General features: G+C 42.7%; 4 protein-coding genes across 7 annotated transcripts; 3 read left to right on the plus strand and 1 right to left on the minus strand.

Moving 5' to 3' along the window:
- Positions 1-3: 3 nt before the first annotated feature.
- Positions 4-1913, plus strand: cfap119 (cilia and flagella associated protein 119). Of its 2 annotated transcripts, XM_034107701.2 has the most exons (9): positions 4-167; positions 309-343; positions 444-509; positions 611-774; positions 903-973; positions 1155-1271; positions 1387-1465; positions 1607-1672; positions 1756-1913. In XM_034107701.2, the coding sequence occupies exons 1-9, from the start codon at positions 150-152 to the stop codon at positions 1911-1913; spliced, it is 774 nt and encodes a 257-aa protein (XP_033963592.1). In that variant the 5' UTR covers positions 4-149. The 2 variants fall into 2 exon arrangements, with proteins under 2 accessions (XP_033963592.1, XP_033963593.1); XM_034107702.2 differs by lacking the exon at positions 1155-1271.
- A 28-nt stretch (positions 1914-1941) lies between these two features.
- phkg2 (phosphorylase kinase, gamma 2 (testis)) lies at positions 1942-5190 on the minus strand. 2 transcript variants are annotated; one of them, XM_034107698.2, is made up of 10 exons: positions 4976-5190; positions 4599-4710; positions 4326-4501; positions 4173-4227; positions 3989-4054; positions 3729-3892; positions 3536-3626; positions 3251-3404; positions 3035-3160; positions 1942-2956 (listed from the first exon to the last, which is right to left on the minus strand). In XM_034107698.2, the coding sequence occupies exons 2-10, from the start codon at positions 4691-4693 to the stop codon at positions 2711-2713; spliced, it is 1173 nt and encodes a 390-aa protein (XP_033963589.1). In that variant the 5' UTR covers positions 4694-4710; positions 4976-5190; the 3' UTR covers positions 1942-2710. The 2 variants fall into 2 exon arrangements, with proteins under 2 accessions (XP_033963589.1, XP_033963590.1); XM_034107699.1 differs by lacking the exon at positions 4976-5190 and adding an exon at positions 4867-4964.
- A 201-nt stretch (positions 5191-5391) lies between these two features.
- Positions 5392-23121, plus strand: rnf40 (ring finger protein 40). 2 transcript variants are annotated; one of them, XM_034107688.2, is made up of 20 exons: positions 5392-5472; positions 5952-6100; positions 6201-6368; positions 6651-6954; positions 7530-7730; positions 7932-8053; positions 8165-8311; positions 8862-8933; positions 9094-9213; positions 9361-9540; positions 9751-9886; positions 10540-10661; positions 10806-11065; positions 11230-11347; positions 11957-12106; positions 20609-20821; positions 20909-21034; positions 21747-21887; positions 21976-22077; positions 22432-23121. In XM_034107688.2, the coding sequence occupies exons 2-20, from the start codon at positions 5963-5965 to the stop codon at positions 22606-22608; spliced, it is 2997 nt and encodes a 998-aa protein (XP_033963579.1). In that variant the 5' UTR covers positions 5392-5472; positions 5952-5962; the 3' UTR covers positions 22609-23121. The 2 variants fall into 2 exon arrangements, with proteins under 2 accessions (XP_033963579.1, XP_033963580.1); XM_034107689.2 differs by having other exon boundaries at positions 20612-20821.
- Positions 13485-17844, plus strand: LOC139435811 (uncharacterized). Its single transcript, XM_071206753.1, has 2 exons — positions 13485-14163; positions 14741-17844. The coding sequence occupies exons 1-2, from the start codon at positions 13854-13856 to the stop codon at positions 15085-15087; spliced, it is 657 nt and encodes a 218-aa protein (XP_071062854.1). The 5' UTR covers positions 13485-13853; the 3' UTR covers positions 15088-17844.
- Positions 23122-24110: the final 989 nt, after the last annotated feature.

Here is a 24110-nt window from a genome sequence, read left to right on the forward strand (position 1 = left end):
CAACCTTCCAAACAGGAAATTATCCCGCAAACTTGTCTTTGGTCAATTACAGTGAACATTGATGAGAGAATCGGTGTAATCTTACTTCTGTTTGTCAGCTGTTAACGTATGCAGTTTGCTCAATTTATAATTGGGCTTAATAAATCAAAATGTCTACAATAACAGAGGTAAGAGCTAGTTACAGGTTGCTACTTGACTGCCTGCTCGTTTACTTTATTTGTGTTATAAATTATATAGTTAAAATATAAGAATTCATATTATAGCTATAAGAATTATAGCCTTGTGATGCATTGTTTTTTTTCCTGTAGGTACCACAGGCCCTGAAACCTAAGTTGATGCTATGGTGAGAGCTGTGTCCCCAGATTATATTCAATGTCATTGGTTGCTGCTTTAAACCCGGCATACAAATGTCTAGCAAAAATCCATTCCTTGTGTGTGTTCAGGACAGACGTAAACTACCATGACATGGAGGAAATCGAGAAAATGCAGTCCATCCCTGATCTGGAGAGGTTTTTACCACCTGTTAATACCAGAACACATTTCTATCTATTTAACACAATCCCACTGACAGCATTAAGTATTCTTTCACACTTCTTCTCTTCTGTGACAGTGCTTTATGCAGAGTGTTTGGAGTCGATCTCCCCGAACCAAAGAGAGGAGTTCTGCTGGAGTTGTATGTCCAGACGGTGCTTTTTTGCAGAGAATGCAACTTTAAAAAGGAACAAACATCTGCTCTCTTGTCCATCATTAAGGCCACACATGAAGCTAACGTAGGTACGAAAAGTCATATTATTGTCACTGCAGTGTAGATGGATGATGTTCAAACAAAGTACGCTTCAAGATTACTCATTTAAATGTTTCTTAACTTTAAATGGGATGTGTTTGAAACTCCTTTCTTGCAGAAACTCCGCTCAACAACATAGAGCAGTGTTTCAAATACTGCAAGGAGCTACTTCTCTGTCACTCAGTCAGGGTGTGTACAACAATTCACAAACAATGTTACTCAGTAGAGCTGCGAGAATCAATGTTTTAGACTCTGGCTCATATTAAGCTCGAAATCGTTTGTTTTAGGTACTCTGGGAAACTGTTATATACATGGTTTTTAGCCCACAGATTTCTATACAATGTTCAATTTGAATGTTTTCCCACAACAGCGACCTCCCTTTAGTATCAACCTGTTTAACTCTGAGGAGGCGACCTGTATCTTAAACTACATCTATAACTGCTACGTGAGACACTACAAACTCTACAAATATATTTTCACCCCACAGGTAACAATCAAACATAGATTCAAGCAACCACTGCTATTGTTCCTTTTTTTTTTTTTTTTTTTTTTATAAATAATACTATTATTTTATAATACTTCTCTTTATTATTTTTGACCAGCTAAAACTTGACTTGTCTTTGACTTACTCTGGGATCCCAGGCCAGGATGAACCTACCATGGAGAACTCTTCTGCTCTAGGTAAGAATTGGTAACTATTTGCAGGTATAGTGGCACAAAGCCCTTTTTATATTGTGTCACATTGAAAACAGAATATTCTTGATATTTTAGAGCACTTTAAATCAGTTGTATTGATACCTACTCGTACTTTTCCTGCACCAGATGTTGAGAATGTAATGGAAAAGGAAACAGAAGCATCTATTGGAGAGCCGGAAGGAGCAACCCTAGGTAGTAGCCTAATCATAGTTGTTCTAAAAAGCCAAATGCACCCAGAATATTGTATTCTAACTGCTTCATTTCATCCCTTTCAGGTTCACAATCAGAACTGAAGGGACTTATAGAGAGAGAGGTCAGAGAGCAGATGATGCTCATGTCTGGACAAATGGATCAGCGAATGAAAGACATTGCAGATCAGCACAAGAGCGCACCAGATTCTCCACAGCCCAACCAAAAGGCCAAAAAACACTGATCTTAAAGGACCGACACAAATTAGATCATTTAGAGCTTCGAATTAGTTTTATTCTCAATCAATCATTTTTTCTTCATATACAGTACATCTGCATTTTTACAATTAATGTACATTTCTCAGGGAGGCACTTTCTGGAAGTGTCACTTATTAAACTGCAGAACAAACTGAGGATGTAACGTGGTTGGTTAGTTTCAAAAGGAAATACAGTCACAATAGTCTTCACAGTTAGATAAGTGGGTTTCTTATTAAGGAATGTCTACATGCACGACAGTATATCTACCAAAAACACCACAAATACTGTACTTGAATGTTAAACATGTCTTCTGGTACTGCTTTGTAACCCTTGTAAATCTGCACCTTGTTGTGTTATGTCTATATAATTATTATCTAAACAGTAAACCATAGTGCTTTAATGTCCACACAGTGCTTTGAAACACATTCTCCTCTCAGTAATAACTGACTATCAACAGGTAAAATCCTAAGTCCACGTAATGTAGTAGTATGTTATATGTTATTGAAATTATTGTGCAATGTGTCCTAAACTGCAAAGTGCAAACATGATGACCTGACAAGAAAATGTTCAAACAGCCACAAACTCGGATCAAAACGCAGATAGGATGAGATGTGCGTGCTTATCTCGGGAAACCACGGTGCGCATTAAGGCATAGAAACATCCTGGCCCCTGAACACCTCATCTTGAAATCAAACACAGTAATTCAAAAAGACAAACACTGACTTGAAAACACATGCAAATGTTTAAATACAAATCACCGTGGTTTGGAATGAGGTTGACCTGTTTATGGCTCGAAGTCCTCCAGGCCCAGCAGCATGATCTTAGCCGTGTTCTGAAAGAGGGCGGCTCGGTTCTGCTGCTCCCCTTTCTTCACCCAGTGCCCGTAGATGCGGAAGGCGCAGCCGTCGATTAGTTTGCGGACACAGCGGAGGGAGTAGGGGTCTCGGGCCAGAACCTCCCGGGTCAGAGGGCGAGTCCTGCGGTAACAGCTGTACATCCTGATACAGGCCCGCACGCTGATTATCAACACCTGAGGAGGCGGAAGAGCACATGTGAGAATGGAAAGGATAAGACGTTTATATAATTTAAACTCAATACTGTGACTCACCCTAAATGTCTTTCTAGGACTGAAGAGTCGCACTTTCTCCTTCTGGTACAGTCTGAAGAAGGGATGTGATAAGGCTTGCTCAGAAGTGAGACGGGCGGCAGGGTCCAACACCAGCAGCCTGGATATCTGAGCAAAGTGATTCCAAACTAAGACGAGTGTGATCCAGGAGAATATTCAAAACATTCACAAGATATTATAAAACTTCTATCAGCTCACCAGATCTTTCACGTTGTCCGACCTGTCGTCCCACTCAGGGGAGCTGAACTGATACCGGCCCTCCATGATCATCCTCAGCATCAGCATCTGCTTGCGATGCCAGAACGGTGGCGATCCAGCCAGTAAGGTGAAAAGGATAACACCACAAGCCCAGCTGTTCAATAAATGCACCAAAAAGGAAAGCGCGAATTAGAGATATAACTAACAGCCAGGATCATTCTTTGTAAATGTATACTGATTCAAATGACACTACAGATTAATGTTATGAACAAAAGGAAGGCTTACAGGTCGACCTCTTTGCCACAGCCTGGGTGCGTTTCATCCATGGAACATTTCAGTATTTCAGGGGCCAAATAGCCAGGTGTCCCACAAAGGTCTAATTCAAATAAAAGAGAACAGATCATGTTAACCTCTGTCTACACAAACTATATCTAAATAGATCATTCATTTCCAGTTGTTTTATTATACACTCCGGTACCTCTAAGCTTCTCTCCAGGTTGTAGCTGCACAGAGAAACCGAAGTCGGACAGTTTGATGTGTCCCTGATCATCCAGGAGAATGTTCTCAGGTTTGAGGTCCCGGTGGACAATGTTGAGGGAGTGGAGATACTGCACGGCCTCCAGCAGAGCTCGCATTATACTCCTGTAGAGCAATGCATACATTTGACATTGACATTTTCCACCTAAAATCAAATGTAGTGCAAATTAAATCAGTTGATGTGTCGAAGTTGGAGCTCACCTGGTTTCCTTCTCACTCAAAGTCACTTTTTCTGTGAGGTAGTCAAACAGCTCTCCTCGCCTCATGCTGTAAGTGAAAATACAAGATTACTACCATCATACAATTGCTTCGTGATTATGCATTTATATTTTAGGGAAGGAATAGTCAAAGTGATTGCACTTCAGCTATTTGTTGTAATACTCACAGGTCAAACACCAAAAATATGAAGGTTGTGGACTCATATGAATCAATGAGAGTGACTGAAGGGAATCAACACAAAGAAAAAGGTTTCAATACATTTTAATTTAAATAAAATAAAAGTGTCTTGCAGTTCGGGAAGAGTAGAATTCAAACCCACTTATTGAGGAATGCCCTTTCACCATGTTGAGGACGTGGATCTCCTTCAGTGTGGAGGTTTTCACCTCCTCCAGCTGCTGGACTGTCATCCTCTCAGCTGTTATCTCAATAATCTTCACTGCCAGCTCCTGACCCCCATGTCTGTGCACACACCTGCGCACCACACTGCTCACACCCCTGAGACAACATTGACCCAGGATACAGATTTGTTTTTATTATTGTTATTCATATTGAAAGCTAAGATCCCATTTCTGTTTTGTTCTACTGCACTCACCTTCCAATCACCTCTTTAGGGTCATACTTCTGGTAAAACTCCTTGGCCCCTACCCAGTCTGGTAATTCATCTCCAAGAATGATGTCTTTGGTCATGGTGACAGCATACGAATCTGTAATAACAACAAACTGTCAGTCACATGTGTCTCTTTGTAACATTGCGGTATGATCGATCTAATAACAGGAACTACTGACAAGGAAGTGTTTGTATTAACTTTAGTTTAATTCAAGTCATAAGAGTTTTATTTGGAATAGCTTGCTACACATACCTTTCTCTACTCTCGAATGTTTAAAAATGTGGGTTTGATTAGCTAGCTGTGTGTTGGCCTTGCCCTTGCTGCAGCAGCAGGTTCACTGACCGTACAGGAAGCTACTCACCAAGTATGAAATGTCACAACAAGAGTGAGCTGGAGACGGCGAATAAGGAATCTTTATGAAAATGCCATCACAGCCCGAGGAATCTATCGTGAAACCATAACTGTGTGCGATTCAGCGGCGACAAATTCAAAGTTAGCTACCGGCGATGTCAAAAACAACCGCTAGCTACCGTTAGCTATGTTTACATTCTAGTCTGATTCCTCGAAACAGCTAGTAGCCTGTTATTACACAATGTGGCAACAGTGCTCCCGTGTGGCCGGAGTAAAGATTGCAGTTAAGTTCATTACACATATTAATACAACCTTCTTTTTTTGTAGGCATTACAAATAATTCCGCTTAGTTTATATTATCACAAAATTCCATACTCATTTAATGTATTTTTTTTTTTGTTGTGATTGACATTTCTTAAAATAAAAATATTGCGGAAGTACCATGTCGTTATTTCCTGTAGCTTCGATGGATGCACTGAGTTACATTTTCAGTCGCTCCGTGTGAAGGTTTGTAATGTTAATATTTGCCGTAAATGTTGCTTATACGTTCATTTGCGTGTATAGTTTCCTTTCAGAACATCATTTAGATGTAATGGTGGTCCCTGAATGAAAGTCGTGACTACCAGTCATTAAATATTCTGGACAAAGAGCCCCGTTTAGCTAACTAAGGTTTCGGAGAAAGATAGCATTAGCATAGCTAGCGTTTACAAACTTGCTAACGCTCCGAGAAGAATAGCTAAATTGAGAATAGTCGGTAGTGTTTTAAGAAGTAGGTTATACAATATCAGTCGGCATAATCGATAAGACACACATATGTTAACATTAGCACCAGAAGAGCACTATTCGGAGCCAATTACAATCAGTGGCCCTTAGTGCAGGGCTAATGCCGTAGCTAGCTGTCATCAAATGAATGAGTTCCCTATTTACAAACTAATGTGTAGTTTCTTAAGGCTGTACCAACGCAAATATTGTTTTATCTCTTGCAGGGGAAGGAACGATGTCAGGTGCCGGGGGAGGAAAACGTCCCTCAGGAGGGGACAGCCCCCCTGTCCCACCTGAGAAGAAGACCAAAAAAGAGGAGAAGACGACTACCACTCTGATAGAGCCCATACGCATAGCAGGAGTCTCCTCTACGGTCAGTGTTTACAAGTCCACATATATTAAACACTTACTAAGAACAATAATCAACATTTATGACATTGCTTACTTCGTTTTTTTCAATTGTTTCTGTGCAGGAGGAAATGGACATGAAGGTCCTCCAGTTCAAGAATAAGAAGCTATGCGAGCGCTTGGAGCAGAGACAGACGATGGAGGATGAGTTACGAGAGAAAATTGAGAAGCTGGAGAAGAGACAAGCCACCGATGACACCACCCTGCTGATTGTCAACCGCTACTGGTCCCAGGTACCTCTTCACATCTAATTACATTTTACGTTACGTTTTAACCAGATTATACCCAATTTGCGTCTCAAACTGGTGATGTAAACACAAGATATATGGGGTATCATTCTGTCAAAGCCAGCTGGGGTTCCACAACAACTAATAAACACTTTTTTGTATCTGTCTTTCCTTACCTAACCCCTTGTTTACATGATCTGACACATTTTAATAAAGTACTATATGATACTTTTGTACAGAAAATAAACCCTAGGTAATGTTTTTAATAATTGTGTGTCCGATTTGCAGTTGGACGAAAATGTGCAAGTTCTGCGGAAACGTATTGAGCCCGGCACTCCGGTGTCATCGACCCCTGCCCCACCTGCACCCCCCCTGCCTGGACCAACACCTATGGAGGAAGATGGTGTCAGTCTGGCCTCACAAACTTCCGCCGTGCCTCCACCTCCTCTACCAGCGAGCCCAAACGGGGGGGAGCTGGCAGAGAAGCAGGACGCGCATCAGGAAGAGCGCCTAGAAGGGCAGAAGCAGCCCCCGCCTCCTACTGGGTCAGAAGAGATGAACCTCAAGGAGCCGCCACACGACTCATCAACAGGTAAGCAGGGTTTTTTACTAATGTGATCTATGGAAAGTCTCCATCACTGACTGCATTAGTAAACCGCTAGAATCTAAGCATATAACATGTTATTTGATCGTCACGTTATTAGAATTTGGATTAAAGTGTAAATGGGTATGATTCCACATACGTTTTCAATATCAGTTCTCCTCAGTATTCATCATACACCTTTTTCTGTTATATTGCTACTGTTGTTTCCGGTTGTTGTTAACTGTGTTCAACTTTTGCAAAAACATCTCAAATCAATAATTGTAATGCTTTTGGTAGAGTAAAAGGGTAAATGTAAGAGCATGTTCTTGCTGCAAAATACCATTTAAAAAAACATCGATAGTCATATATTTGTTTGTGATTAGAGGTGTATTTACTCAGAGACAACACCTGTTGTAAAAATGTACATATTTGATTTAATATGTATGTAAAGAACCTGGCTTTTTGCTGCATTCTTTTAATGTCATGAGAACTTACAAAAGTCAACACTTATTTGTTATCGTTAGATAATAAGCTTTTTTAAATTTGAACTAACTTTTTACATTACCACCTTTTACCATGTTCAGATGCATCGTCGCCCCCTCCTCCTCTAAGTGACAATGCTAAGGGCTTCCTGGTTACTTTGGAGCACAGCAGCGAGGAGGAGCTCAGCCTGCACCTCCAAGACCGCATGCAGTTCAGCAAGGAAGCCATCGCCTGCCTGGTCTGCGTCTTCGACCGGCTACACAGCCGCATCGACAGCATGTGCAAGCAAGTCCAGGCTGCAGGTAACTGTGGGAATAAGCTGATTAATGATCGTTCATATGTGATAGGCAATTGACACACAAATACAATTGAAGAACACCTGCTGTACAATTTATACCCTGCTCTAAAACGAATGATCTGGTACTTATAGCTTCATCTGTCTGTATTGAGTCGTTGTTAGCTCCACTCTAATTTGACACAACATTATTGATCTTTATTGTCAGCATGTGATGACGATAGCCAGTCTGACATAATCAATGAAAACCACACTCTGCTGGACGAAAACACTCGACTGCGAGACCTGACCACTCTGCTGCAGGGCCGACACCACAAGATGTCCATGGAGGTACGATGTCCTTGGCTCTGTTGTTGTAGCTTGTACAAAGCTGTTCTGTGTGTATGCAGCCATTGCTTCACTGCTGAAACGGCTGTTTTCACATCTTTGCCTTTATTGCAGTACAACGAGTTAGTGGACAAGGTGACCAGCTCTGAGACCAAGGTATCTGAGATGGAGACGACAGTCGAGGACCTGCAGTGGGACATCGAGAAACTGCGCACCAGGGAACAAAAGCTCAACAAACATCTGGCTGAAGCCATGGAGCAGGTGCGTGAAATTGAAATTGTCTATATTTTTCAATTGCAATTATATTATTTAGATGTAATACACAGGCTTTGAAGATCTGGAAATGTTACGTTTAAGTACTTGGAGCTTGAATTGTATTATAAAACGCTCCGTGAACTTGCCTATTGTGTGTGTTATTTTTGTCTATTGACGAGGCGTATTCATTCGGTGATAGGCTCTAAGCAGGAATGTGTGTTAAGCCAGCTGCTCTATGGATGCATGTCCAGCTAGTTTCTCCATTCTTACCTACCCTACCTTTAAGCCAGCTGCTCTATGGATGCATGTCCAGCTAGTTTCTCCATTCTTACCTACCCTACCTTTAAGCCAGCTGCTCTGTGCATGCATGTCTAGCTGGCCATGCATGCATTGATCAAATGGTATTTTCTTGCATTAAACATCTGAACATTAAAACACAAGCATTGTTTGAGTGATGTCATAGGATGTGTTGCACCTGTTTACTGTCATGTGGTTTTTCGGCCTTGTTTGTTCTTGTTTGTTCTTTTAACGTATGTTTTGCATTTATGATCTGCAGCTGAAGTCCGGATACAGCACCAGCAGCTCAGGAGGAATCTCTGGAGGCCAGATTACTCTGAACATTCAGAAGGTGAACTTTCATACAAAGCTACATCTTGCAAATAAATGGGACATGGGACTTTTTCTTCGCACATAACTTGGTTCACATCTCAGATGCCAGTTTGTTTCACTCCATGGTCATTTACACTTAAGTATTTATAACATGTTTTTTTGTTTTTTTTAAATGTCAGTTTGAGAGTCTCAATGCGGAGTTGGAGCACAACGCGGAGTTGGCGAATAGCCGCATGGCAGAGTTGGAGAAACTCCAGGCGGAGCTGCAGGAGGCAGTGAGGGAGAGTGAGAAGCTCAAGGTGAAGATCTAATCTCTGGTTCTTTGATCAGAACATTACATCTGGTCTCACAAACCCAAATCACATCCACCTTTTGAATCTGTGGATGAATCTGTCGTTTTTGGCCAATCACATCCAATGCTTCACTGTCATCGTCTGATTTTTCAGATGGATTTGCGGAATATTCCAGAAGACGTTGTGAAGGAGACTGTGGAGTACAAATGTCTGCAGTCGCAGTTCTCCCTGCTTTACAACGAGTCCCTGGGGGTGAAAACCCAGCTGGATGAAGCACGCGCCCTCCTGCTCACTGCCAAGAACGCCCACCTCCGACAGATCGAGCACATGGAGGTGAACGTCATCCATCACAGTTGATCTCTTAAAATATACATTGTCCATCAGAGAATAAAAATGAAAATACTTTTCTTCACTGCGCATTGGCTTTGGCCCTGTGCTACTGTCAGTCTTTACTGTTTTCTTGGCCCTAGCAACCTAAAACTGACAGTGTTTATGATTACCAACGCTTGGCAACATTGTCAACAACTGTTTCCAACCTTTCAGAGTGATGAGCTGTCGCTCCAGAAGAAGCTGCGGACCGAGGTTATCCAGCTGGAGGATACCCTGGCCCAGGTGCGCAAAGAATACGAGATGTTGCGGATCGAGTTTGAGCAGAACCTGGCAGCCAATGAGCAAGCAGGTAATTACAAACACACAGCCTGGAAGAGGGGAGGGAAAGCATGCCAACATGGGGCATGTTAAGAGATGCATTAAGGGTTATGCTTTTCACGCTGTAGATTATGGTGATTTTAGAATGATACTCAAAGCGAACATTAAAGACACAGTTCACTTCACGCCTCTTACCTGTAGCGCTATTTATCATTTTAGATACTTTAGTTTGAGTTGCTGCGTTTGTTGTTTTTCTGTTTGAAATGTTTGCCTTCCCTTGGCTATAACTGAACTTGATGGCACTCTGCTTAAGCTGTTCAAAGCGCAAAATGAAACATGTCAATAATGCCCCTGTCACTCAAGATGCTGTTGTTGGCTGTTTTTATTTTTGAAAAGATGTTATACTACTGAACTTAACCTCTCATACCACATTTTCCAGAAAGAGAAATAGACAGATTGATATCAGAGAGCACTACGGGTAACAGGGTGTATCTTTCATTTAGCAGTTAACTGTCCCATTGAGCAACACAGCACACTTTTATCTGTGTGTAAAGGCATTGTCTTTGTGTGTATAATAAACCATTTGTATCACCATGACCTCCCTGCGTCACTTACAGCCCCAGATAACGGAATGACTCAAACCCAGACCACAGGTTGACTGCTCTCTGCTCTCTGCTCTCTCAGGGCCAATCAACAGAGAGATGAGGCACTTGATCAGCAGCCTTCAGAACCACAACCTGCAGCTGAAGGGGGACGTGCAGCGCTACAAGAGGAAGCTGCGGGAAACCCAGATGGAGATCAATAAGGTAGATGACCTGAATAACCATCAAATGTGTGATGTGTTTGATTCCGTGGGATCCAAAGGGGTTTTCTGAACTCCACCAAAACATGACGAGTGATGCATTGCAGCTGGCCAGTGTCCCTTTATTCACCTTTTGCTCCGCCCACAGTTGCGTTGTCAAAGTGGCGACACGGGGACTCTGATCCTCGACGAGACGACGAATGACAGCATCGAAGTGAAGAAAGAGGATGATGAGGACCATGAGGAGGAGGAGGAGAGGAGGAAGGAGTTGGAGAGGCAGCGGGCCCGGGAAAGAGAGAGGGAGAGGGAGGCCGACCGAGAGAGGGATCGGGAGAGAGAGAGGCAGCGCAGCGACGAGCTGAAGAGGAAGGACTCGGACACTCTGAAGATGCTCAGAGTAGAACTCAAGTACATCCTTCTTCTACTCCTCGCTTTACATTCTATTTCTAATGCATTCTTTGCTCTTTTTTCACCTGCAATGATGTCTTTTCAACCAAATGTGTGCCCTCAAATAACTGCACTTATCGGATTACTGTCATTACTATAATCTTTTGTCTCCTTTGACTCGGCAGGAAAGCCCAGGAGTCCCAGAAAGAGATGAAGCTCTTGTTGGACATGTACAAATCAGCTCCAAAAGAGCAGAGGGACAAAGTTCAGCTCATGGCCGCCGAACGTAAATCTAAAGCTGAGGTTCGTTCTTTGGTGTCTTTGTCTTTCTTATATACTTTGCAGGGGGTCCGCGGGGTCTTAAAAAGTATGAAAAGTTGATAAATGAATTTAGTGAAAATGAAGCCTATTAAAGGGCATTTCCCAAGGTATTACATTTTGTAGCTTGTTTTCAATAAGTATATAAATTGTCCAAAGAGGTTGTATTCTACCGTCTGCCTGAATGTAGTCATGGCGTAGGTGTGTAGTGTGATTCTGTGGAGTTTATTGATGGCATCCTGTTGGATGTGACGTCATCTGAACAGGACGTCGCACGCTCACTGCTTGATAACGCGAAGGCCCGTTTACGCCGGTTGCTAAACAACATCGTTATGGGGAAATGCAAGTCTGCGTCCAAATGGTTGGAAGATAAGGAGGAAGGACAATCAATACTGTATATAGTCAATGTGAGGTCAAGTGTGTCGCCAAGGTAACCGGTTAGAACTCCAAGTGGCGATGAGGTCTTAAAATGTATGGAAAGGGTCTTAAAAGATATTACATTTGACTTCAGGATTCCTACATATACCCTGATGCTTTGTCAAATGTCTTGTTTTGCATCTTATAATCTCTCTCTCTCTCTATACACCTGTCCAGGTGGATGAGCTGAGGATGCGAGTGCGAGAGCTGGAGGAGAGGGAGAGGAAGGAGAGCAAGAAGCTGGCGGATGAAGATGCCCTCAGGAAGATCCGAGTGGCAGAGGAGACCATCGAGCATCTGCAGAAGAAACTCGCGGCCACGAAACAGGTACGCGCATTTTTATCTCTTAAACATATCGGAGCAAGTGACTGTTAAGGCAACTCTGAGCATGGCTGAGAATGTGTGCACTGCTAGCACAAGGAAAAGGACTCGGCAACCTCTCCGTAATTCTTTATTTCCCAGCTGTTTGTAGACGTCAGACAGCACCAGATATGAAAATAAATAAGAAGCCAGCTGTGCTCAGAAGGAAAGTAGTGCAATGAGTATCACATTTGACTAAGGAAGACGTTGTCCTAATCTTAGACGTGAAAAGAGGAATTGAAAGCTGGAGCTCTGGCCTAAACATTTGATCTGATCAGCTGTTATACTAATTATTCATTGCTTTAAAGACAATCACTTTTTGTGGGCAGTTTAATATAGGGCTGCTCGATTATGGCAAAAATCATAATCACGATTTATTTTTGGTCAATAATTGATATCACGATTATTAAAAACGGTTAACCATTTAGTTAAAAAAAAAATCTGAACAGTATGTTTTTAACAGTTGATAAACCTGAACTTTAAGTATAATTCAACTGAAACCACAATAAAAATAATTATAAAAAAAATTATAATAAAAAAATAATAATCGTTTTATTTCGATTACTTTGTTTTCGTAATCGTTGCAAGCCAAAATTGTAATCGAGATTAAAATACGATTAATTGCACAGCCCTAGTTTAATATAAATATCAAATCGGCTGAATGAAAGGCAGCTGTGTTGTTGAAAAAGTGGAAAGGAATCCCACTCTAATTCGTCTCACAGAATCATTTGTCAAACTTATTCTCATAACCTTTTAATACGAGGATAACCTGTAGTTTTGTTGTTTATGTTTCTCTATTAAATGTCTTTCTACTTAATATCCACAGAATAAATCCCTGATTTGATTTCTTATTCCTAATTTGTTACATTTTGTGACCTGGCATTAATCAATTTACTCTCACATTGTCTGACCTGCTACACGAGGGGAGGAGGGGATGATTTCAAACAATCATGTTGAAATGATTCCAGGGGGTCCGCGGGGTCTTAAAAAGTATTAAAAGTTGATAAATCAATTTAGAGAAAATTAAGGCTATTAAAAAGTATTAAACGGCATTTTCCAAGGTATTACATTTTGTAGCTTGTTTTCAATAATTATATAAATGGTCCAAAGAGGTTGTGTTCTACAGTGTGCCTGAATGTAATCATGGCGTAGGTGTGTGGTGTGATTCTGTGGAGTTTATTGATGGCATCTCGTTGGATTTGAAGTCATCTGAACAGGACATCGCACGCTCACTGCTTGATAGCGCAAAGGTCCGTTTACGCCGGTTGCTAAACAACATCGTTATGGGGAAATGCAAGTCTGCGTCCAAATGGTTGGAAGATAAGGAGGAAGGACAATCAATACTGTATATAGTCAATGTGAGGTAAAGTGTGTCGCCAAGGTAACCGGTTAGAACTCAAAGTGGCGATGAGGTCTTAAAATTAGGGCTGTCAAGTTAACGCGTTAATGCAAAAAAAAATGAACGCCACTAATTATTTTAACGCGATTAACGCATGTGTATTTTTTGTCCTCGGCCACCCCGTAGTTTCAGAGTGCATCGAGTTTAAAATACCATCTACAAGCTGATGCTGACAGCCCCGCTCCTGACGTCCGCTTGCAGCAGCAGATCACACTTCCACGCTCACCAGCAGGCACCGACTGGCCATCGGGAGGACCGGGGGGGTGTGTGTATGTGCAGGGCCGCCCCTCCCTACAGGCCAATCACGCAGGCTGCATGGGGCCCCGCCTTGCCGAGGGGGCCCCGCCCAGAGGGCCTCAGCTCTCCGCGTTTTCCGCGCAGTTCAGCGGCGAGGTTCAGCCACAAGGTGAAAATGGGAGCAAGTCGGCAACTGTGCGCACCACCCCAGCTGACGCGCGGGTGACGAGGGAGCCTGTCTGTAACCCGACACCGTTGCAATTAGTCGCCATCATCATCATCATCATTGCAGCAGGTGAAGACATGTCGGCAAAAAGACTGTATGATTCCGGCGCAAACAAGAGGGAAAAAAAAACGAAACATGAAGAAACTAGAGCATCACTCGAAGGTGGGTTATTTCCAAACTTACTAATGTTGTATTATGAGTCAAATTTCAAACTTTTGCCATATATTCAAGTATGTGATGCCTTTGATCTGCTAATGTACAGGAGGAAGAGTGATACACTGTCTACTTGGCTTACATAACAGCATTTTTCTCCTTTAATTTTATTTTTATGTCAATTTGCAAATGTCATGGTGATGCTCAGCACCTCCCATTAACTCCTAACTGTCATCATCATGTCAACCACAACACAGAGAAATACTGATAGAAATGTCTTTGTAGCTGTGTAGTTGTTGATACATTGCTACATTTGAATACAGATTTAAGAAATATCAGTTTTTGAGCATGTAATAAGCATGTTTTGTCTTGACTATATTAAAACGATATTATAATAATATAGTATTTACATTATTGAATTGATTATGATTATTATTATTAGTAGTAGAAGTAGTTTATTTGCATTAATTATATTTTAATCTTTTTGAGGCTAGTATTTTCACTATATTCATTCTGTAGTGCACTATTAAGATCAAAACATATCATAAGTCTGCTTGAATGATGGATTTATTGTCTGCATTTCCAGGGTCATTGCTAAAATTTATGAAAAAGGGAGGCACAAAAGAAGCACCCACCATCAACCAGCATCACCTCAGACCCAGCAGCAACCAACACTCCGCCAGGCCCGTCAACCAGCGGCTCTGGTACAGACCCAGTAGCACCCACCAATACTCTGCCAGGCCCGTCAACCAGCGGCTCTGGTACAGACCCAGTAGCACCCACCAATACTCTGCCAGGCCCGTCAACCAGCGGCTCTGGTACAGACCCAGTAGCACCCACCAATACTCTGCCAGGCCCATCAATCAGCGGCTCAACAGTTGCAGACGCAGCAGCACCCAGCACATTACAAGATCCATCAAGCACCGTCACTAGTGCACAACCAGTTGATCCTGCTCTTTGGCCAGCACACTTCTCAGATACTGAACGGATAGAATTTGTGCGTCGTGGGCCTTTTTTAAAGTTGGGTCAAATTTCATTTACCCTAAAAACGATGGAAGTGGCTTTCACCATGGTCTGTCCTATCGTTCACTTGCCAATGGAGAGAAGGTGACAAGAAGTTGGCTTGTTTATTCAAAGCAGAACAACTCTGTGTTTTGTTTTGCTAGCAAGCTTTTTAGTGGCAAAGAAGTAAAGCTGACTACAGGGGGCTTTGGTGATTTGTCAAATATTAGCTCTGCTCTCAAGAGTCATGACAACAACCCACATCACACAAAGTCAATGCTAAAATGGAGGGAACTTGAGACACGTCTCAGAAAGAGCAAGACAATTGACCAGCAGGAGCTGACTCTGCTAGAGAGAGAGAGGAGAAGATGGCGAAACGTCCTCACACGTCTCATTGGCATCACACTGTCACTTGCCTCCAGAAATCTGGCTTTCAGGGGCTCTTCACAACAGCTTTACGAGCTAGATCACGGCAACTTTTTGAAGGAAGTTGAGCTGCTGGCTAGGTTTGATCCTGTCATGGAAAATCACCTTGCAAAAATAAAAGGTGAGAACACCCGCACTCACTATCTTGGACAGAGAATACAAAACGAACTGATTCAGATAATTGGTGACAGAGTCCAGGAAACTATTGTCTCCTGTGTGCAAGAGGCCAAATATTATTCTATTATCTTAGACTGCACCCCAGATGTGAGTCACAAGGAACAGATGTCCATTGTACTGCGCATTGTGGAACTCTAACCCAAGCTGGAGGTTAAGGAGTACTTACTTGTATTTGTGGTTGTGGAGGAAACTACTGGTCTGAACCTGTCAAATGTGATACTGGACAAACTTGAAGAGCTGCAGATTCCATTTGACAATTGCAGGGGACAGGCCTACGACAATGGGGCAAACATGAAAGGGAAGAACCAAGGTGTACAAGCAAGACTGCTCAACAAAAACCCAAGAGCCCTGTTTGTACCTTGTGGAGCCCATACCATGAATCTTGTAATGGCAGATTCAGCCAAGTCATCTAAAGATGCTGTAGGCTATTTTGGATATGTGCAGAAGCTGTTCAATTTCTTTTCAGGAGCAATACAGCGATGGAGAATCTTGACCAAACATGTATCAATGTGACATTGAAGTCCTGGAGTGATGTGAGATGGGAGAGCAGACTTCAGAGTATTGCCGCTGTCAGACATCAGACAAAAGAAATCAGAGAAGCTCTCCTTGAGGCAAGGCAAACTGTGAATGACCCAATTGCCAAAGTAGAAGCTCTGGCTCTGGCAGAAGAAGTGGCTTCATACAGGTTTTTGATATGCACAGTGGTATGGTTTGACATTCTCACCACCATAAATCAGGTGAATACGCTGCTGCAGTCCAGTTCAATGCAACTTGACATTGCTGTCAGACTCATTGAAACTGCAAAATCCTCTCTTGCAGCGTGCAGACAGTCCGGGTTTACTGATGCTCAGTCAACTGCCAAGGAAATCTGTGAGATCCTCAACATAGAGCCAGAAGGTGAAGAGGCTGAGGAGTACAAAAAGGCAGTTTGGGTAGGAAACTGCAGATGAGCCCTTCAGTGATGCTCTGAAGAAGCTTGAGGTGACATTTTTTAACACTGTTGTTGACTGCTCTCAAATCACTGCAAGAGAGATTTGAGACACTTAGTCAGGTCAAGGAGAAATGTTGGAGTGCTGCTTAATTTCAGCCAGCTTCAAGGAATGCCCAGGGGTGACTTGCAGAAACACTGCAGCAAGGTAGAGAAGACACTGACTGCAGCAGGAGAGTCTGATATTGATGGTGCAGAGATGGTCCAGGAGATCATCAACCTCCCAAAGCTGCCACTACCAAAATCTGCTCTGGAGATGTTGTCATTTCTCCATGAAAAAGAGTTACAGGAACTGTACCCAAATCTTTGGATTGCCCTCCGCATTGCAGTAACTCTTCCTGTTACAGTTGCGTCTGCTGAGAGAAGCTTTTCAAAACTCAAGCTTATGAAGACATACCTCCGGTCGTCAATGGCACAAGAACGCTGAGGTGGCCTGGCTATCATAAGCATCAATGCACAGTTGGCACAGCAGCTGTCATACGATGACCTTGTTGATGACTTTGCATCCAGGAAATGGACGTGTTCACTTGTAAATGGACGTGTTCACTTGTAAATGGACGTGTTCACTTGTAAATGGACGTATTCACTTGTAAATGGACGTGTTCACTTGTAAATGGACGTGTTCACTTGTAAATGCATACTGAAAGACATACATGCACATTGACCTGACTGTATAAATATGTTAGTGTTGTTAATGATAAAAAAAAAGAAGTGAAAACTACTTAGTCTCCCAACATTTTTTTTAATCCAAACTACGTGGTGTCCCAAAACAAATGTCCCCATCACACAATCACGCTTGGGGCCTCAAGTTGGCCAGGGCCCTGTGTATGTGTATGTGTGTGTGGAGCGAGCGAGAGAGAGACCTTACGTGTATTGTTGTTGTTAGCATCTGGTGCTAGCTAGCTGCGCTAACGGATATAAGGAGCTGTTTAAATGAAAACAGAGCGACATTTCGCCACAACTGCACCGAGCACTTGACTTGATGCAGGAAGCCAGACAGTGGGACATTGTAAGAAAAGTCAGCACACTCAGCACGGATAGTGCGCGCAACATGATTGCAGCGTCCAGGCAGCTCCCGTTCGAGCATATGCCTTGAGTTGCACATAGCTCCAATGATCTCTCTCTCACTCACACACACACACACACACACACACACACACACACACACACACACACACACACACACACACACACACACACACACACACACACACACACACACACACACACACACACACACACACACACACACACCAGAGAGGTTCTAGGTTGAATTGAGGCGAATATTTGTAATGTTCAGAGGTTGTTGTGTTTAATATTCATGAGAATATTTGTCATTGTTCAAATGATAATAAACATTTGCATAAAGCATATGTCCACTCATATGTTGATAAGAGTATTAAAAACTTGAAACATATTCCTCTAAGGAACATTTAGAACAGATACAAAATTTGCGATTAACTATGGACAATCATGCGGTTAATCGCGATTAAATATTTTAATCGACTGACAGCCCTACTTAAAATGTATGGAAAGGGTCTTGAAAAGGTCTTTAAATGTATTACATTTGACTTCAGGGTTCCTGCATATACCCTGTGTTCTAAACACAATCATTTTAGGTGGGGCGAATCGTTTTTGGATAAGCCACCCTGATGAATTGAAAGTATGTAAAACATTGTCAGATCTGAGGTCACTCTTGGCTCTGCTGCTATGTTGGGACGCGTGCATTGATTTTCATTAGTAAGTTGGAAAACTAAGCAGATAAGAGAGCATGGAGGGAGGAGAAATTACAAGCAGGGTTCAAATGTTGGTGAAATAATGTCATGGTAGTTCCAAAACTTGAGTTGCGTAGATAGAGGATACACCCATGTTAGATAATATAATGCTTTCACGATAATGTTCCACTGTTGACCTTACTGCTACACTGAAAATGATCTTATCTGTCCGTATGAATCAAATTAGTCCTGAGGATCTACTTTTTCTGTTTGGGTTACATGGAACCGGGAACGCTGCTGCAAAGCAAACACAGACAAATCTTTTCTGTTACCTCCTGAGACTGTAATTAAATCAAAAACAGGAAATTACACCAACGCGTAATGGTGTAATGACCGTGTTTGAAGTCATTTAACTGTTGTTCCATACCATTTTATGAACATTATAAAAAGACAGATGTGTGGGTCTGAAAGGGCCTCCTCATGCTTGGGAGTTTAACAGAACATAATTAATCTGAAGACGGTGTGAAAAGATACTGATGGAATAGCTTTTCTTTCCTTCGTATTTGTTTTTAAGTTAAAGTAAAGCCACTAAACTCTTCTGGACTCCCATGTATTTTATTTGTTTACCTCATTTTCTGGCTGCCACATTTTTGATTTGACAGATTGCCAAAGCTCTCCAATAAACAAGCTACTTGTGAGATCACGACAGCTTTGTGGGTCCCAGTTGGCTTGTTAGGGGGGCGATGTGAACCAAAATGAAGCTTATATATTTTGTGTCCTTCTGTAGTCCATTTACATTTACGTTTGTCTTGTTTCACCCCAGCTGATATTTCACTAAAGTTGTAATTGTTGCCTATAGTGCCCCTATGCCCTGTAAGGTATTTCATATGCTATGAAAGGCGCCCCCCAAATAAAATGTATTATTATTATTATTATTATTATTATGCAGTGCATCACAGAAAACAAACCAGGCGTGATTGCATCTTTAGAAACGTGGTCATAAATAGGCAAACAAAGGTGTAAGTTAATAACTAACATCATGTTATTATAAGAAGACGTAACACTCAAATGTAATAGCTTTGCATGTCTGCTTTTTTCATGCAAAAATCTATCTCAGAATTATATATTTTTTATGGCTTCAAGTTTTTCAGATGCCTGTGTTTTAGATTAGATGCTGGCAATTCATCTTTTAATTGTTAACAAAATTATATAAATGGTATTTTATTTCATGCATATTGGTTCGGTTCAGTTATTTTAAGTTGTGTTTACAGAGCGGTATCTGGAAAGAAGCCTTGTAATAGCGCATTTCCACTACAGCGCGCTTTAAGCGTTTTTGGTTGCGTTTCCACTCGGCGTAGTTCCGGCTAGCGGGTACTTTTTCACAGTTTTTCTGGCTCTCCAAAATCGAGGTTCTTTCCGGGCCAACAACCGGGCTGAGCGTGCTAAACTAGTGAGAGAATCGCTGGCAACTATAACAAGATGAACATATTTGACCGTGATTTAATTGTAATACACGTTTCAAAATGATCCCGAAGTAACAACATACTGATACCGGTTAGTAAAAACCATGAATCAATGCTTTGACAAGTCTGCAGACAGACGGCAGGCGAAGAACCTTTTTAAAATGCGTGCTTTCTAAATGGAGATCGGCTAAGCTAACGCAGTATATGCTCCGACCGTCCACACTCACAACAACGGCCTACAGACATAAATAAAGCAGCGACTGTATTCTCCATGACACAGGCAGTCTGTGGTTTGTACTTGTTTAACTTGTGTCTAGTTTCTGAACAGATATGAGGAGCTGTGAGCTCCGAGGGCTAACAGCTAACGGCTGATGTTGGTTTTGTGTTTCGCATTGAAGATAACGTCACGGCTCCGCCTACACTGCGTTACTATAGTTACTGCCCCAGTTCCTAAACTGTAATGGAAACGCAGCATAAAGTGAGCCTGGCCTAACTATACTGTACTAAGCCGTGCGAGGCCCTGCAGTGGAAATGCGCCATAATATTCAAAATCCACAGCACATCCTTTATATGAATGACTACAGATGGTTACGCTCGAGCAGTTTCAAAGCTTAGATCCTGAGGCAGCACGACTGTTACTGTCTCGGCATTGTTTTTGATCCCTGACACGTCTGTCTCTCGAGGAGGAGGAAGCCCTGCTGAGTGAGATGGATGTTACAGGCCAGGCCTTCGAGGACATGCAGGAGCAGAACAGCCGCTTGTTGCAGCAGCTTCGAGAGAAAGACGACGCCAACTTCAAGCTGATGAGCGAGCGAATCAAATCCAACCAGATTTACAAGCTGCTGAAAGAGGAGAAGGAGGAGCTGGCTGACCAAGTTCTCACATTCAAAACCCAGGTGACGTGTTACTGCTGATCCTGGAAGCGCAGCATTGATGGATTTCATTATGTGCAGGAAGTATTAACCTTTGCTGTGCCTCTGCAGGTGGACGCACAGCTGCTGGTGGTGCAGAAACTGGAGGAGAAAGAGGGCGTCCTGCAGAGCACACTCGCCGCTCTGGAGAAGGAGCTGACTGTCCGGACACAAGGACTAGAACTCAACAAGAGGAAGGTGAGGAAAGAGATGCCATCAATCTTTCTGTCAGCTCCTTTTGAAAGGTTTACTAATCACGTGTAAGGTTTGATTGCTGCCAGATGTCTAAGGTTAGAGTATCTGGAGAATGGCATGTGCTACATGAGGCATGTGCTACATGAGGTGTGTTCAGGCGCTTGGAAAAAGACCAAGATGTTGCTTCTACAAAACATTAAAAGCTTTAACGAGCTACATTGTTAGCCTGTTAAACCCTCCTGATTCTCACGCTTTTCCCAAAGAGTTAAGTGTGCACTTGTGGGATTATTCCTGGTAGTTTCTAACATTGCCCAAGTACCTGTCAGGACAAAAATGTTTCCTGGGGCAATGTGAATGAGGTCATCTAGTTTTTGCTACTAATGTGAGATGTACCTACCACAGGAGTAAGATTAAACAGAACAGGAACACACAAAAGCAGTTTCTTAATTGAACCGAAACCAGTTGTTGCCTGGAAGCTATGAAGAGGATCTCAAAGCGTACAGTATACGGTAAGTTGTGGAAAACAGTCGTCAGGGCTGGAAAATCAGCAGCGAATAGGAAAAAACGTGCTAAACTAATTGTGCCTGTGTTTAGGTTGGGACTCAGAATGCCAAGTCTGATCCAGGCTTACTGTACTTCCACCACATTACAGCGCAGCAATTTCATTAAGGTTTTCTTTCTTCATTGAGTGTGTCCGGTTCCTTCTCTGCTGCAGGCGGTGGAGGCTGCCCAGCTGGCGGAGGACCTGAAGGTGCAGCTGGAGCACACGCAGGCCAAGCTGAAGGAGATCCAGGTCTCTGTGGCGGAGAACCGCACCGCCCGGGAGAGGGAGAGCTCCAACCTGAAGAGAGCGCAGGTACGTTTGGGTTGCAGGGACGAAAACTCTCCACAAATGACTCCTGAAGTTCTGATTGGATGATCACAACTCTACTGATGCGTTACAGGAGGATCTGTCCAGGCTGAGGCGGAAGCTGGAGAAGCAGAAGAAGGTGGAGGTGTACTCTGACGCTGATGAGATCCTGCAGGAGGAGATCAACCAGTACAAGGTCAGGAAATGAACAGGTTTTTTAGAATGCAGAGAAATGTATGTAATTCTGTAAGTGGAGAGGGAGTTATAAAAAAAGGTTCTGGCCCGGTCTGCATTCCACTAGAAGAGCCTAGTGAGAGTAATGTGCTGTCATGCTAATAACTACACTTTGTGTAATCTGCCTCATTGGCTGGTTTTTCATTGGTAAGGCCAGAGAGTGAGCTCCACAGCGTCACTGTGGTCTCTGGGTATCCCGCAGCGTACTTGTTACACCCTAAAGTGTGAGCTGTGTTGCCGTAAAATGGATGGAGGTAATAACATTGTTGGCAAGAGAGCGTTTTGGCCCATATGTAACGCATTTATCCGTCTCCAGGCCAAGCTGCGCTGCCCCTGCTGCAACACACGAGACAAGGAGACGGTGCTCACCAAGTGTTTCCACGTGTTCTGCTACGAGTGTCTGAAGATGCGTTATGACACCCGGCAGAGGAAGTGCCCCAAGTGCAACTGCGCCTTCGGGGCCAACGACTTTCACCGCATCTACATCACCTAACTCCCCGAGAGGCCGAGGAGCGAGAAGGGAAAACTGTAGACGGAACCAAAGGAATAGAGAAAAAGACTATAGAACTGAAGATGTATTCCAAGAGGTGGACATTTTGGGGATATCAGATATGTGTTCCCTGTTTTAATCTCTCTTTGGAAGGACTTGTTTTAGCGCATCTTTGCCATTTGGTGACCAACCGGATCGTGACACATCTGACTGAGATTGTTGTGCTGTAGTCAATAAACACAGTTGTTTGTGCACACAGTGATATTCTTACATGTCGAGCTGCTCTGCACTGTTTATCCTGTCCTTGCCATGTTTAAACATCCTCTCTTTTTTATCAAGCTGGGCCCACTTTTAAATATTCCTTTTGTTTAATGTATTGATAACTTGGAACTGCTGAGGTACATCTGACTGACACAATTCTTTTCATTGTTTTGTCCTGCTGGTTTATGAAAATCCTGTGAAATCAGTGAAGCTGCAATTTCAAAATTAAAAGAAGCCTTGCTTTACAGACCCGAGGCCTGCATGTGTAGGACTAAATATGTTTCTAATACGTAAAGTACGACAGCCAAGGTTGTGTAACTTCCCTGCTTAGGCTATAGCATTAACAATGAGAGACGTCAGTGAGTTTGGCGACCCGTCAGCAGCACATACAGCAGTGTGTGGATCACCTTGGGCAAGGTCCTCTCTCTCTGTGTGTGAGTGTGTGTGTTCATCCTGTTGCCATGGTTCCCGTTGGAGAGTTTGACACAACATCTGCAGTTTATAGTGCCTCATTACAGATGAAATCACTGCAATGGAAATTCGGCTCATATGGGTGTCCTTAGTGGGCTGCGCTGCTCCAGGTCCTGCTTTGCTAAAGGTTAGCCGTGACAGAAGAGTACAAAAACATCTGCTTAACAACACGGCTCTTACCTAATTGCGCCAATGAAACCCTGTTCACTCTGTTCGGATCATGTGAACTATTTACTGGGAGGTGGGTTAGCGTCTGTTTGACGTTAGCTCTTGTGGGAAAGGCAGTTCGCACCATGTAGCACATGCATACAAAGTTCCAGGCTGTGAAGAAAAAGGTTTATCGGGCATTTGGGAGCAGTTGAGTAAGACTTCTTTGAGAATTAGCTATACTGTTGGCAAAAATCAGACTAACATGTTTACATTGGCAGTAGTTGTTTACTCATGAATGTGCACAACCTGTTATTAATAAATTAGTAGTTTTGACTTTGTGCCAAGTGATCATTGTATGCCCCACAGCACAGATGTTGTAGTAACGGATGTTCTTTATTGTTACTGTGGGTTATCTCCGGAAGTTTTTCCTTGTCCGATGTGAGGGTCTAAGGACAGAGGGTGTCGTTTTGTCATACTGATATTCTGTACACACTGAAGACCACTGAGACAAATGTAATATTTGTGATATTGGGCTATATAAATAAACATTGATTGATGGTTACTAATATGCTCTGTGACGGGCCAACCTGATAGCATGAGTCCACTGACTATGTTATTGCATA

The sequence above is a fragment of the Pseudochaenichthys georgianus genome, chromosome 19 (assembly GCF_902827115.2).
Source record: "Pseudochaenichthys georgianus chromosome 19, fPseGeo1.2, whole genome shotgun sequence".
In the NCBI taxonomy this organism is placed as follows: domain Eukaryota; kingdom Metazoa; phylum Chordata; class Actinopteri; order Perciformes; family Channichthyidae; genus Pseudochaenichthys; species Pseudochaenichthys georgianus.